At 71.0% G+C, this 15285-nt stretch overlaps 1 protein-coding gene across 1 annotated transcript in view; it reads left to right on the top strand.

Annotated features, from left to right (window-relative positions):
- The first annotated feature begins 1600 nt into the window (after positions 1–1600).
- The window catches only part of F13A1 (coagulation factor XIII A chain), a 65605-nt gene continuing 51920 nt past the window's right edge, over positions 1601–15285 (top strand). The window contains exons 1-4 of the mRNA XM_055128348.1: positions 1601–1620; positions 2960–3104; positions 11048–11236; positions 12907–13158. Of these exons, the coding sequence (XP_054984323.1) occupies positions 2975–3104; positions 11048–11236; positions 12907–13158 (571 nt within the window). The 5' untranslated portion in view covers positions 1601–1620; positions 2960–2974. The remainder of the gene's footprint in view (positions 1621–2959; positions 3105–11047; positions 11237–12906; positions 13159–15285) is intronic.

Genomic DNA, 15285 nt, shown 5'->3' with positions numbered 1-15285 from the left:
CTGGGATTGTCTGCAGGGGCCTGTGCAGGGCTATGAGGGTCTGGGCGTCTGGGGAGGGTTTCACAGTCGCCGAGTCAGCCTGAGGGTCCTGCAGCCGGGGGCGGCCTGGGGGTCCCAACGGGCCTGGGGCTGCAGCCTCCCCCGCCCCGTCAGAATGGGGAGGGCCAGAGGCCCTGGTGCTTTCCTCTGCTTGCGGGAGGGTGGGCTGGCCCCGGGGCGGCGGGCAGGGGCAGGGGAGGCAGCCCAGGGGACGAGCGTTTCAGACAAACAGGCAGCCGGCCTCGGGGCTCCGCAGACGGACGGTCCAGAGGGAAACAAGGTCCTGTCTTCTCGGTCCGTGGCTTCTCCCTGGTGTTTCTCCTAGCAGGGCACGCTCAGGAAGTCGTGGTCAGGGCCCGCGGCGCCCGGAGGGTCTCCGGGGCAGGAAACAGGCCTCCCTGCCGCGTGGGCCCCAGGGCCCCGCCTGCACCCACTGCCTGGCCAGGCCCCGTGGGCCCCCTGCAGGCCCCGCCCTGCCGCCACAGGCCCCGCCCCTGAAGACCCCCCAAACTCCTGCAAACTCCTGTAACCCCACAGACCCCCAGGCCCCTGTAGCCCCCCAGACCCCTGTACCCCCAGACCCCTGTAACTCCTCACACCCCTGTAGCCCCCCAGACCCCTATATCCCCCAGACCCCTGTACCCCCCAGGCCCCTGTAACTCCTCATACCCCTGTAGCCCCCTGGACCCCTGTACCCCCCAGGCCCCTATACCCCCCAGACCCCTGTACCCCCCAGGCCCCTATATCCCCCAGACCCCTGTAGCCTCCAGGCCCCTGTAGCCCCCAGACCCCTGTAGCCCCCAGGCCCCTGTAGCCCCCCAGACCCCTGTAGCCTCCAGGCCCCTATATCCCCCAGACCCCTGTAGCCCCCAGGCCCCTGTAGCCCCCCAGACCCCTGTACCCCCCAGGCCCCTATATCCCCCAGACCCCTGTAGCCCCCAGGCCCCTGTAGCCCCCCAGACCCCTGTACCCCCAGACCCCTGTAACTCCTCACACCCCTGTACCCCCCAGACCCCTGTACCCCCCAGACCCCTGTAGCCCCCAGACCCCCGTACCCCCCAGACCCCTGTAGCCCCCAGGCCCCTGTAGCCCCCCAGACCCCTGTAACTCCTCACACCCCTGTACCCCCCAAACCCCTGTAGCCCCCAGACCCCTGTAGCCCCCCAGGCCCCTGTAGCCCCCAGGCCCCTGTACCCCACAGACCCCTGTAGTCCCGTGGACCCCTGTACCCCACAGACCCCTGTAACTCCTCACACCCCTGTAGCCCCCCAGGCCCCCCTGCAACCCTCCTCATAACCCCCGTGAACACCCCTGTAGGCCCCCGTGCCCCTGTAGGCTGCAGACCCCAGACTCCCCCGGGGCAGCAGCAGAGGCCCTGGGTGGGGTCTCCTGGCAGGGCTCTTGGCGGGTCCCCAGCCCCGGGAGGGTGGGGATGGGAAGTGGGGGCGGAGGGGGGAGGGGGGAGGGCGGAGGGGCGGGGAGGCCGGGAGCCGCCCTGCCTGGCGCTGAGGGAGCTATTTAAGCGGCTCCTGCTGGGCGTGTCCTGGTCCCTCACGGAGCCGCAGCACTGAGGACGCCCAGGTGAGCACCCAGCGGCAGGGCCACGTCCGCCCAGGGCTTGGCGAGGGGCCCGGGCTCTCCCTCGGGGACAGGTGGGCAGGCGACGGGGTCTGGGCGGGACCCTGAGCCCCTCCCCTCAGAGGCGCCCTGCCTGCCCCACGCTGGGGTCGTCCCCCGGCACGGCCAGCTGAGGGTCTGCCTCCCAAGGGCCCGCCCTGGGTGCCCCAGGACCGACTCCTGCTCGCAGAGGGGGTCTCTGCTCCCCACATCTTAGCCCCTGGCTCGCTCCTGGGGTTTGTCCCTACACGGACGCACCTCGGGCCCCGGGTCCCGGCTGAGCTACAGCGGGAGCAGCGTGGCCTCAGCCCACAGGACGCACCTTGGGTCCTGCCGTGTCCCTGCTGTGTCCCTGCCATGTCCCTGCCATGTCCCTGCCCTGTCCTGCCGTGTCCCTACCGTGTCCCTGCCGTGTCCCTGCTGTGTTCCTGCCGTGTCCCTGCCATGTCCCTGCCGTGTCCCTGCCGTGTCTCTGCCGTGTCCCTGCCCTGTCCTGCCGTGTCCCTACCATGTCTCTGCCATGTGCCTGTTGTATCCTGCCGTGTGCTGCCGTGCTCCTGCCATGTCCCTGCCGTGTCCTGCCATGTGCTTGCCGTGTGCCTGCTGTGTCCCTACCATGTCTCTGCCATGTGCCTGTTGTATCCTGCCGTGTGCTGCTGTGCTCCTGCCATGCCCCTGCCGTGTTCTGCCGTGTGCTTGCCGTGTGCCTGCTGTGTCCCTACCGTGTCCCTGCCATGTGCCTGTTGTATCCTGCCGTGTCCCTGCCGTGTTCTGCCGTGTGCTTGCCGTGTGCCTGCTGTGTCCCTACCGTGTCCCTGCCATGTGCCTGTTGTATCCTGTCGTGCCCCTGCCGTGTTCTGCCGTGTGCTTGCCGTGTGCCTGCTGTGTCCCTGCCATGTCTCTGCCATATGCCTGTTGTATCCTGCCGTGTCCCTGCCGTGTTCTGCCGTGTGCTTGCCGTGTGCCTGCTGTGTCCCTGCCATGTCTCTGCCATGTGCCTGTTGTATCTTGCCGTGTGCCTGCCGTGTCCCTACCATGTGTGCCTGGGACAGTCGATGCTCTGGCGAGAGTGGCCTTTCAGGGTGCTGGAGCAAAGTGCTTGCTGGGTGGGGGGTGCTGTGCTCAATCCACTGACACCCCCAGGCAGCCCCCTCGGCCCCTGGCCCTGGGCACAGATGAGGCAGCAGAGGCTGTTCCTGGCCTCGGGGAGCCCGAGGTGCCCCCGGCCCCTGCCGCAGACCCCCCACGGCCCGGCCAGGCGCCCCTTCACACCCAGCCTCACGCCCCCCCCTGCCTCTCCCAGGAGCTCGGAGCCGACATGCCGGAGACCCCCAGACCCGCCTTTGCCGGCCGGCGAGCTGTGCCCCGCAACACGTCCAACGGGGCCGAGAACGAGCTGCCCACGGAGGAGCTGCAGGGCCTGGCCCCGAGGGGCTTCAACCCGCAAGGTACGCGCTGCGCCCCTGGGCGTCCGGGGGCCCGGGGGTCCCGAGTCCCGGGCGCCTCTGCCTGCCCCCCACAGGCCTCGTCGGCCCCTGGTCTCACGGAGGGGCCCCACCCTGCCCAGCGCCAAGTGCCGGGGGCGGATCCTGCCCGTCTGCCCAGGGGCTGCCCCCCCCCCCACGGCGGCACAGGCTCCCCGCCGGGCCTCTCTGGGCCTCCCCAGGGTGGGCAGAGCAGGGACGGGGGTGCCAGATGGCGCCCGGGGCTGCCCCCCCCCCGAACGCTCAGCCCCGGCCTGAGCAGAGACAAGCCCCGTGCGGGGGAGACGGGAGGGCGGAGGGGCCCACCCTGAGCTCTGGGCAGCCCTGGCGAGACCCGGGGGCCCGGGGCAGGGCCAGCACAGGCCTCCCCCCGAAGGGGACAGGCTGGGAGGGGCCGCTTGTGCCAGCCCCTCCCCTCGGGCACAGAAGGTGCCAGAATCCGGCCGGGGGCAGAAGGGGAGCGGGACACACCCATGGGCCCAGGGCTCCGGCCTCTGCCCCCACCTCGGGCCACACCCCGGGCCTCAGTTTCCCCACTTGCCAAGGTTGCTGGTCTGCAGGCAGGGCCCCACGTGCCGCCCAGGCTGGCCCTGGGGTGCCAGCGAGACCACGAGCACGTGTGTCTGGTCCCTGCGAGCTCAGCGCCCGCCCTCTGGCTGGCGACGGCTGAGGCCTGCATGCCTGTGTGCCCAGGCCCGTGTACCCATGTGTGTGTGTGCCCATGTACCCACATACCCGTGACCCTGCGTGCCCCTGTGTCTGCATGCCCAAAAGCCTGTGTGCCAGTGTCCCTACGTGCCCGTGTACCCATGCGCTCATGTCCCTGTGTCCCCGTGTGCCCGCATACCCGTGTGCCATGTGCCCACATACCCGGGTGCCCGCGTCCCCGTGTGCCGTGTGCCCATATACCCGTGTGCTGTATGCCCACATACCCGGGTGCCCGGGTGCCCGTGTGCCGTGTGCCCCGCGCCCTGTGCCCGCAGTTGTGCCGGCCTGGCCCCGCTGAGTTGACTTTGGCAGCAGCCTGGGCCTGCTCTGGGTCCCTTTGGAGAATGAGCCGCTGTCTGCGGGGGCTGGGCCGGGCGGTCGCCCTCGCGGGCTGGCCAGATGTCCAGGGCAGTGCCCGGCACAGGCTGACTCAGCGTGCTGCCCGGGTCACCGTGACCCGCCTCGTCCCCGGCTCCCGGATGCCCCCCCCCCCCGCCAGCCTGGGCCCTTCCTGCCTCCGTGAGCAGGTCGGGGGGCTCAGCGAGTCAGAGCCCCCGGGCCGCCCTCCCCGGGGTGTGTCCCCGCGACCCCAGGGCCAGGGCTTGCAGTCCCCGCAGTGGCCAGAGGGGCGCCAGGGGCAGGTGCAGCTCTAGCTCCCGGGGGGTCCAGGCGGTCGGGCCCAGGAGGGCAGGTCCTGAGTCCACCCTCACCTCCTCTCTGCTTTTGGGTGACTTGGGGCCTCACCGGTCAGTGCACCCTCGCTCCTGGCTCTGTGCACAGGGTCTCTGCTGGTGGGGTGGGACCCTGCGTGGAGGGGAGGGCTGGTCGTGTGTGTGAGGGCATCGCCAAGGGCCGGCCCGCCCCCCCCACCCCAGCCTCCCTGCCTCTGAGGAGGCTTCTCTCCCTCCCCACAGCGACGTCTCTGAAAGTCCCTCCGTCGTGGCTCTCAGGATGGGGGCTGGGCTGTCCTGCCTCTGCCACGCTCGGACCCCCACGCACGGACCCCCACGCGCCGACCCGCCCCCGTCCCGGCGGGCTGCTCTTCAGGGCCATCGGCCCCCTGAGACAGCCGAGGGCAGGGCCGGGTGCCGGCTATGTGCTCTGCGCGGGTGTCTGGTCCCCAGAGGGCCCCCACCTGCCCCGAGTGCCCCCACCTGCCCCCCGCGTGCCCCCGCCTGCCCCCCGCGTCGGCCGCCCCTTCCCGGCGGGCCCACGCCAGGCTGTCTGCTCACACGGGAGTGTGGTATTTAGGAGGCGACACACTGGGGCGTGACGGGGCCCTGGAGGTGCCGGCCACTCCCTCGGTCCCCCTGACACTTCACCGTGGCCAGGGCTGTGGGTGGGGACGGCGCTGAGGGTGGGCACGAGTGCTGCGCGCCGGCCCTGTGTTTGACCCGAGCACTGAGCCGGGAGCCCTGGGAGTGGCCCCAGACTGGGCCCCGTGCTCGTGCCTGACCTGTGGCCCATGGCAGTGGTCAGCATCTCTCCACTCACTCCCGTGTCCGGGCGAGAGGTGCTGGCCGGGGGCTCACTGACCCTCCCTGCAGGCCCGGTGCGGTGTGTCCGGCTCTGAGTGAACGTGGCTCCTGGGCCCCCCGTCCTTCCCATCTCCCTCGCTCCCCCGATGGGGCATCAGCCACCCAGGAACTGGTCAGCCGTCCCCCCTGCAGGACTGAGAAGAGCCTCGGGGACCAGCTGCCTGGTCCTGGGCGTGGCCGCACCGAGGTCAGCACTGGACAGTGCTCGGGAGCCCGGTGGCCACTGGCCTCTCTGCAGTGGGCACAGCCAGAGGTCGGGTGTGCTATGACTGAGTTGCACTCAGCACGGCCGCGGGCGGGCAGGGCAGGGCAGGCCGAGGAAGGGCCTGGCCATCCCCGGCACTGAACCTGAGGTGGACGTGTGGGTGGACCCCGAGGGCAGGGGCCAGCCGGACACAGGGGGGCTCTGATGCTTCGAACAGACCCTGGGAGTCAGGACGAGACGAGAGCCAGCACTGGGCATGGGGGGGGGGCAGCCGCTCCCTCCCGGCCGGACAGGGGTCAGGGGTCAGGGCTCCAGCCCATGGGCGCGTGCCCACCAGCACGGCAGGGAGCGTTTCCCCGGCTCCAGTGGGTGATGCTTGGGGGGACCCTCGTCCCGGCTCCACCCCTGCCGGGGGGGCTGCCCACTGCTGCCGGCCCCGGGGGACCGGACCCTCAGCACCAGCGCCCGCCCTCTGAAGGACGCGCCTCACCCGGAGCCCAGAATCCACCTTCTCCACTGGGGAAGGCGGGCGGCAGGCGGCTGGGCTCAGTCCACTCCCCGAGTGGGGCCGGGCGGGACTGGGCAGTTGGTCCTTCTTCCCGAAAGTGTCACTGAGGCAGAGCCGCTCCGAGGCCTCTGAGTTTATTTATGGGCTGGGGCAGGAGCGGCCGTGGGCCAAAGTCATTTCCTGTTTGCGGAGCTGGGCTGCGGCTAACAAGGGCCCCTGTCAGCCGGTGCCCGGCTGGCCGTTGGGGAAGCAGGACTTGCGGCCAAGACGAGGGGCTGCGGGGGCCCTGCCGGGAGGGGCCCAGGAAAGGGGCCCGGCCCGCTGGGGCTGGGCGCAGGGGCCCCGGGGGGCCGCTGTCCTGGGCCGCCTCCCTGCCCCGCCCCAGCGTCCTGGGGTGGACGGGACAGCCTGTCCGCCTGGGCGCCAGCCCCGCCCGCAGACCCCGCCGAGGCCACCCAGAGCAGGGTCCCTCCGGCCTTCCCGAGCCGCCCTCCGGCTCACGTCTCGGTTCTGCGTCCAGGGCGTGGCGGGAGCTGCTGCCCGCTCGCTCTCCGGGCGCTGGGGCCCCTCTGAAAGGCTCTTTGTGCGAGCACCAGAGGCCTGCTGCTCCGAGCGAGCTGGCCGGGACGGTGCCGGGTGACCACCTCCTGCTCCGAGCCAGCTGGCCGGGACAGTGCCAGGTGACCACCTCCTGCTCCGAGCCAGCTGGCCGGGACAGTGCCGGGTGACCACCTCCTGCTCCGAGCCAGCTGGCCGGGACAGTGCCGGGTGACCACCTCCTGCTCCGAGTGAGCTGGCCGGGACAGTGCTGGGCTGACCGGGCAGCCGCGAGCGCTTCCGGGGCCCTCGGGGCTCTTGCTGTCCCTCGGGGGCCGTGACCTGGGCAGGGGCACCTGACACTTCAGCTCGGGGCGGCCGCTCAGGCTCACGGCGGGGAGTGGTCAGCACCTTCCAGGGCTCCTGGGGCCGGAGCCTGAGACCAGGGCCGCCTCTGAGGAACGAGCGGTCAGTTCTGGACTCTGCCCTTTCGGGCCCGGCAGAGTGGGAGGAGGGGACGGCCAGGGGCTGTGCTGCCACACCTCAGAGAGAAACTTCGTTCCACTGGACTTGATTGGCTTTTGGACTCCATGCTCAGGGTTACTCTTGGCTCAGTGCTCATCCCAGTCAGCTGGAAGACAAACGCCCTCCCGCCGGCTATTGCTCTGGCCAGAAGCCCCCTGTTAGGGCTGGTGAGGCTAGTTACAGAACAGTCTAAGGGTGGGCGGTCGAGAGGAGACACGAGCTCCTGCACCCCTGGGGACCCAGGGGAGGCCTCGGGCTGCAGAGGCGGCTGCCCCGAGCCTGCAGGGTTGGGGCTTCCCCGAGGCCGACAGGGCCCGAGAGAGGCCAGAGGTGCTGGGGGCGCCCTGTCCACCCCTTAACCCGCCGTCCCCTCCCCTGCTGCGAGGGCCCCTCGCCCCTTTCAGGAGGGGAAATCCGGCTGGCCGGAGGGAATGGGTGGCCGGGCGGGGCCAGGCTGCCCCCAACACCCCCAGAGGCCACGCAGGAGCCGCGTGCCCAGGGCAGGGCTGCACGGCAGCCTGGGAAGTGCCCAGCAATGTCGGGTCTCAGCAGCCGGCCCGAGACCCGGCCAACCCCGCCCTTGGAGCAGAGCACCTCTCTTCACAGGCCCCGAGGCCCCGAGCCAGCACCCCGCCCAGGGGCGCCTGGGTATAATGATTGAAGCCTGTCCGAGCTAGCGTACCCGCCTGGAGAGCGGGAACACGCGTCATTAGCCACGTCTGTAAAGGGCCCAGGGGAGTGTGTATGACAAGCACCCATAAGTGTCCGAGCCTGACATTCGCTTACAAATATCTCGTGGGGAGCTAATAAATGAGAGCTGCTTGGCCCCCAACTCTCCCCGCTGCGTGGTTCTTTCCCGGAGGCGGCGGTGGGGCGGCCGCAGTACGCAGAGGGCGGGGCAGAGGCCTCCCCCCCTCCCACTCCCTCTCCCACAGGGAGTGAGTCCGGCGGCTGGGGGGATCCGACTGGCCAGGACCCTGACACAGCAAGAGCCCAAGGGACCGCGTAAACTGAACCCGGAGCCTTAGGGCCCGGCCTCCCCAGGCCTCGGGCCGCCCCGAGCATGACCCAGTGGCCAGTGCCTTGCCCAGGCCTGCCGGGAGGTGGGGTGGAACAGAGGCCAGGGCAGGGAGAGTCGTGCCGTGAAGCGGACACAGCCTTTCCCGGCCTTGCCGAGAGGGGCAGGCGTGGGTGGGTGGCCGCCCTCCGGCCCGTCCAGGTTCCAGCTAGAAGTCCAGCCCAGCGGTGTCGGGCTCCTCTGCCCGGCCTCACACTCCCCACAGGGCCCGCGGGGTCTCTCCCCGCCCCTTGCCTCACTCTCCCCTCGGCCTCCCGACCCCACCCCTCATCCACGCCCCCAGCCCCCACTTCCTCCTCCCTCCCCGGGCGACGGTGTCGTAACTCTGGCCTCCCTCTGGTGCCTCCCGCTGCCCGTTTATGAGCCCTGTATTTCTTAGACAGAGCCGTAATCAACATTTATGTTCCCAGCTCCGACGACAGCATAAAGGAGTGCGGGAAGGTCCCCGGGGAGGGTGGGGACGGGCCGAGCTCGGGGATGCAGCTTCCCTCCGTGGAGCCTGAGCGGGACGACCCGCAGGGCTGCGTGGGCACGGCGGGGCCAGCACCCACCGGGGCCCTGCACGTGCTCGGCCACTGAGCGTCCCAGCCCCGAGACACCGGCACGAGGGCGTGGCTCCTCCAGCCACCCAGCACGAGCCGGCCAGGCCTCTGCCCGTGCACACTGGGCTCCGTTCCCGGCACCGCTGCCCCAGCACCCTCGGGTGGGACCTCTCGTCCCCAGCCGGGTCACCGCCAGGCCCCGAGCCTCGGGGGCACTGTTTGGGGCCCCAGAGACGTCGGCCACGGGGTGTCTGGGTCCCGGTGTCTCTCAGCGGCAGACGTGCCCCTCTGACTCTGCGGGGTCTCCGCGGTCCTGGTTGGAAGCGGTGGGCTTCAGGCAGGACCAGGGACGCGGAGCCGGTGGCTGCGGGCGTGGCTTCTCCTCCCGCCTGTCTCTGTGCTGTTTTGCTTTGGGCCACACCTGGCAGTGCTCAGGGCTCAGTCCTGGCTCTGAGGGTCTGAGGTCGGGATGGACCCCAGGTCAGCTGCGTGCAAGGCCAGCGCCCTCCCGCCGTCCCCTGTAGCTCAGGGATTGTCGGAGCACTGCAGCTGTTGGCTGGGGGAGCCTGGTCCAGCCAGGCAGGGGAAGGCCCAAGAGCCTATGGGGCGGTTAGAGTGGAGGGCAGGGGTGCAGGGCAGAGGGTAGGGTGCAGGGCGGAGGGTAGGGGTGTAGGGCACAGGGTAGGGGTACAGGGCAAAGCGTAGGGGTGCAGGGCAGAGGGTAGGATGCAGGGCAGAGGGTAGGGGTGCAGGGTGGAGGGTAGGGTGCAGGGCAGAGGGTAGGGGTGCAGGGCGGAGGGTAGAAATGCAGGGCAGAGGGTGAGGTGCAGGGCGGAGGGTGGGGTGCAAGGCGGAGGGTAAGGGTGCAGGGCGGAGGGTAGGGTGCAGGGTGGAGGGTAGGGTGCAGGGCAGAGGGTAGGGGTGTAGGGCAGAGGGTAGGGGTACAGGGTGGAGGGTAGAGGTGCAGGGCGGAGGGTGGGGTGCAGGGTGGAGGGTAGGGGTGCAGGGCGGAGGGTGGGGTGCAGGGTGGAGGGTAGGGGTGCAAGGTGGAGGGTGGGGTGCAGGGCGGAGGGTAGGGTGCAGGGTGGAGGGTAGGGGTGCAGGGTGGAGGGTAGGGGTGCAGGGCGGAGGGTGAGGTGCAGGGTGGAGGGTGGGGTGCAGGGCGGAGGGTAGGGGTGCAGGGCAGAGGGTGAGGTGCAGGGCGGAGGGTGGGGTGCAAGGCGGAGGGTAGGGGTGCAGGGCGGAGGGTAGGGTGCAGGGCTGAGGGTAGGGGTGCAGGGTGGAGGGTAGGGGTGCAGGGCAGAGGGTGAGGTGCAGGGTGGAGGGTGGGGTGCAGGGCGGAGGGTAGGGGTGCAGGGCAGAGGGTGAGGTGCAGGGCGGAGGGTGGGGTGCAAGGCGGAGGGTAGGGGTGCAGGGCGGAGGGTAGGGTGCAGGGCTGAGGGTAGGGGTGCAGGGCGGGGGGTGGGGTGCAGGGTGGAGGGTAGGGGTGCAGGGCGGAGGGTAGGGGTGCAGGGCAGAGGGTAGGGGTGCAGGGCGGAGGGTAGGGGTGCAGGGCGGAGGGTAGGGGTGTAGGGCGGAGGGTAGGGGTGCAGGGTGGAGGGTGGGGTGCAGGGTGGAGGGTGATTCTGAGCTGAAATCCAGCCCCGGGAGTTGTGCAATCCTGGCGTGTCCTGGCATGTGGGGCAGAGGCTCGGGCCGGCCCCGCGGGAGGCAGATGGACAGGGTGGGGCCCGGGGGGCAGCCGCAGCCCTGCCCGCCCGGACACGGGGCCTTCTGGCACTTTCTCTCCTTTTGTTTCCTCTGGGGCCGCCCCAGGGGTGCTCAGGGCTCTCCCGGGTCTCTGCTGGAGGGGCCGGGCCTGGCCTGGGGGCGCTTCCCTGAGCCTGACTGGGGGTCGGCCCGAAGGGGATGGAGAGCTGGAGAGGACGGGAGGGGGTCCGGGGCGTGACCCTGGGCCACGAGCAGCCTCGGGCGAGTCTGGGCGGAGAGAGAGCAGGTGCCTGGGGAGCCACCCCCGCCCCTGCCCTCTGCCCTCTGCCCTTTGCCCTCTGCCCTCTGCCCTGTGCCCTGCACCTTTCACCTTGCACCCTTCGCCCCGCACCCCCATCTCCGCAGCTGCTCTCACCCGGCCGCCCCCTTAACGACCAGGGTCTGGACTCGCCCGCCCGGGCCTCCCCATGAGCCCTGGGTGGGGGCAGCGTCCGGCCGGCCTGTGTCCAGGCCGCAGGGCGGGGCGCCCGGCCACTCACGCCCGCTGTCCCCGCAGACTACCTGCACGTGATGGACGTGCACCTGTTCAAGGAGAGGTGGGACAGCAACAAGGTGGACCACCACACCGACAGGTTCGACTGCGACCAGCTGATCGTGCGGCGCGGACAGGCCTTCTACGTGCAGGTCGACTTCGACCGGCCCTACGACCCGCGCAGGGACTTCTTCAGGCTCGAGTACGTCATCGGTGAGTCCCGCGGCCCCGCGAGGCTCTGGGCTCCGGGGAAGTCCTCCCGCCGGCCGGCTGGGAGACCAGCCCCCGCCCCGGGCACGTCCTCCGGCCGGACTGGGCGAGGCCTCGAGGGACGGCTCCGCTCCTGCCTTGAGACGCCGCGGAGACGCCCGCCCTGCGTGGCCCTGCTGCAGTCGGGCCCGGGACCCCGTGGCTCTGGCCGGGCCGGGGGCCCTTCAGTGCTCTGTGGCCGGCCTCAGGACAGACTCGGGTGGGGGTGGCCGTGCCCTGTAGGCCCCAGAGAGACGCTTCCCCACGTGGGTGGTCTGGTCGCCAGAGCCAACCAGAGACCACGGCCGTGCGTGTGGGCGGCCCAGGCCGGGCTGGACAGGAGCCCCCGGGCCGCGGGCGCGAGAGGGGCCGCCGCAGCGCCAGACAGACGGGACAGCGGTCTAGCTTCCGCACACGACCAGTGGCTTGTCCGAGGCCCGAAGGCGAAGGGAAAGGCAGCTGCTTTCGCCCTGCGAGGTGCCCGGACGGAAGACAAACGGACAGTCCAGTGGTTCCTCTCCTCCGCTCTGAGGGCTCGAGACAGAAATAAGACAAGACAGACGCACGGTGTAGCTAAGACTATGAAATGGGGAGCAACTTAGAGACAAGATGCACTGGGCTGGGGCCAGCCGGGGTCAGGGCTGGGCTCAGGGTCGGGGTCAGGGCCAGGGTCAGGGCTGGGCTCAGGGCTGGGCTCAGGGCCAGGGTCAGGGTCAAGGCTGGGCTCAGAGCTGGGCTCAGGGCCGGGGTCAGGGCTGGAGTCAGGGCCGGGGTCAGGGCTGGGCTCAGGGCTGGGCTCAGGGTCGGGGTCAGGGCCGGGGTCAGGGCTGGGGTCAGGGCTGGGCTTAGGGTCAGGGTCAAGGCTGGGCTCAGGGTCGGGGTCAAGACTTGGGTCAGGGCTGGGGTCAGGGCCGGGGTCAGGGCTGGGCTCAGGGTCGGGGTCAGGGCCGGGGTCAGGGCCGGGGTCAGGGCCAGGCTCAGGGCTGGGCTCAGGGCTGGGCTCAGGGCTGGGGTCAGGGCTGGGCTCAGGGCTGGACTCATGGCCAAGGTCAGGGCTGGAGTCAGGGCTGGGTTCAGGGCTGGGCTCAGGGTCGGGCTCAGGGCCGGGGTCAGGGCTGGGCTCAGGGTCGGGGTCAGGGCCGGGGTCAGGGCCGGGGTCAGGGCCGGGGTCAGGGCCAGGCTCAGGGCTGGGCTCAGGGCTGGGCTCAGGGCTGGACTCATGGCCAAGGTCAGGGCCGGGGTCAGGGCCGGGGTCAGGGCTGGGCTCAGGGTCGGGGTCAGGGCTGGACTCATGGCCAAGGTCAGGGCCGGGGTCAGGGCCGGGGTCAGGGCTGGGCGGGGTCAGTCCCGGGGCAGGCGGGGCTGGGTCCCGGGCACACAGGTCCCCGCGCAGGCCGGCAGTGGGGCCTCGGGGTCGGGAGTCTCTCCTGAGTGCTCACGGCCGGCAGGAGGCCAGCAGGGGACAGTCGCCTCGCACGGGCCCTTCGAGACCGTCTCTGAGCCCAGGCAGTGGCTCGCGGCCCCGCCCTGGGCTCGTCTCCAGTGCTCCCAGCAGGTGCAGGCCTGAGGGGGGCGTCCCCACGCTGCAGCCGGGCCCCCTGCTGCGGCGCCCTCTGACCCCTGACCCCCCGCAGGCCGCTACCCCATGGAGAACAAGGGCACCTACATCCCCGTGCCCGTGGTCCGCGAGCTGCAGAAGGACAAGTGGGGCGCCAAGGTGGTGCTGCGGGAGGGCCGGTCCGTGCGCCTGAGCGTCCAGTCCTCGCCCCAGTGCATCGTGGGCAAGTTCCGCATGTACGTGGCCGTGTGGACCCCCTACGGCATCCTTCGGACCCTCCGGAACCCGGCCACCGACACCTACATCCTCTTCAACCCCTGGTGTGAGGGTAAGTGCCGCACCCACGGGCCCCCCCACCCCGTCCAGGGTGTGAGTGGGACAAGCCGTGGCTCAGGGTGGGGGCACCCACGGGCCCCTGCCCCCCCCCGTCCAGGGTGTGAGCGGGACAAGCCGTGGCTCGGGGGCGGGGGCACCCACGGGACCCTGCCCCCCCCCCCCGTCCAGGGTGTGAGCGGGACAAGCCGTGGCTTGGGGGCGGGGGCACCCACGGGCCCCTGCCCCCCGTCCAGGGTGTGAGCAGGACAAGCCATGGCTCGGGGGCACCCACGGGCCCTGCCCACCCCCCATCCCCGTCCAGGGTGTGAGCGGGACAAGCCGTGGCTCGGGGGCGGGGGCACCCTGCCCTGCCCTGCCCTGCCTGCTTGGGGGCCCCTAAGGTCCAGCCTTGGCCCAGCACTGGGAGCCCCGCCGGGGGAAACGGCTCCTTAGACTCAGGCAGGGAGGCCCCCGGCTGGCGGCCAGCCCTGTCCACGGCGAGTGACCGTGCGGGCGCCCGGGGCAGGGCACCTCTGCCCAGAGTCGACCTCCTCCCTGTGGGCTCAGGAGCTCAGCTCCGTCGGAGAAGTTCCGCCAGCTGGCCGGTCAGTCTGGGAGCCCACTGTCGCCCCCAGGCCAGATGGGCGGGTCTCGAGTCCGAGGAGCCGGGGGTGGAGTCCGGGGGAGGGACAGGCCTCTGCAGCCCGGCTGAGGGTATGGGCCACTGAGGCGCCTGGGCCAGGCTGACCTGAGTTCGCATGGGCGGATGCAGGGGTCCGCAGCATCCGCCCCCATGAGACCCAGAGGCCCACCCACCCGCCCCGGCATGTTGGCAGATGGCATCAGTCACCCGTGTGCCCCCTAGGCCTCCCGGGGCGCTGGTGCAGGCCAGGCTCAGAGGCTGGCCACAGTGTCCTGCATGGCCTCTCCTAGGGCCAGGCTGAGAGGGTCAGGGGAGTTGGGGCTGTGGAGGCCGTGGGGGCCTGTGGGGGTCTGTGGGGGTCCGTGAGGATCTGTGAGGGTCTGTGGGGGTCTGTGGGGGCCTGTGGGGGTCCGTGAGGGCCTGTGAGGGTCTGTGGGGGTCCGTGAGGGTCTGTGGGGGCCTGTGGGGGCTGTGGAGGTCCGTGAGGGTCTGTGGGGGATCCGTGAGGGTCCATGAGGGTCTGTGGGGGTCCTTGGGGGTCCGTGGGGGCCTGTGGGGGTCCGTGGGGTCTGTGGGGGCCTGTGGGGGTCCGTGAGGGTCTGTGGGGGTCTGTTGGGGTCCGTGGGGCTCTGTGAGGGTCTGTGGGGGTCTGTGAGGGTCTGTGAGGGTCCGTGAGGGTCCGTGAGGGCCTGTGGGGGTCCGTGAGGGTCTGTGAGGGTCTGTGGGGGTCTGTGGGGGTCCGTGTGGGTCTGTGGGGGGTCTGTGGGGGGTCTGTGGGGGGTCCATGAGGGTCTGTGGGGATCTGTGTGTGTCTGTGGGGGTCCGTGGGGGTCCGTGAGGGTCTGTGGGGGTCTGTTGGGGTCCGTGGGGCTCTGTGAGGGTCTGTGGGGGTCTGTGAGGGTCTGTGAGGGTCTGTGAGGGTCCGTGAGGGTCCGTGAGGGTCTGTGGGGGTCTGTGGAGGTCCGTGAGGGTCTGTGGGGGTCTGTGGGGGCCTGTGGGGGTCCGTGAGGGTCTGTGAGGGTCTGTGGGGGTCTGTGGGGGTCCGTGTGGGTCTGTGGGGGGTCTGTGGGGGGGTCTGTGGGGGGTCCATGAGGGTCTGTGGGGATCTGTGTGTGTCTGTGGGGGTCCGTGGGGGTCCGTGAGGGTCTGTGAGGGTCTGTGGGGTCTGTGGGGTCTGCGCATGGTCTGTGTGTGTCTGTGGGGGCCTGTGGGGGTCCGTGAGGGTCTGTGGGGGTCCATGGGGGCCTGTGGTCCTTGCTGGGCCCTTGGAGGTCTGAAGGGTCCGTGGGGTCTCTGTGGGAGACTTGGGCCGCTGGCTTTGCAGGAAGCTGGGGTGTCAGGACAGCCCCTGAAGACCCCGCCCAGCTTCCCCGGGAGGGTGGGCACTGCCCAGGGACCACGAGGGAGGGAACCTCTGGAAAGGTGACCCCAGAGAGCCCACGTGGGCTCAGACAGGGCCCAGGGAGACGGACAGGGGCCTGCTGCATGGGCAGGCTG

This window comes from Sorex araneus, chromosome 2, assembly GCF_027595985.1.
Source record: "Sorex araneus isolate mSorAra2 chromosome 2, mSorAra2.pri, whole genome shotgun sequence".
NCBI lineage: Eukaryota > Metazoa > Chordata > Mammalia > Eulipotyphla > Soricidae > Sorex > Sorex araneus.
Note: the sequence above shows the minus strand (reverse complement) of the source record. Positions and strands in the feature narration are given on the sequence as shown.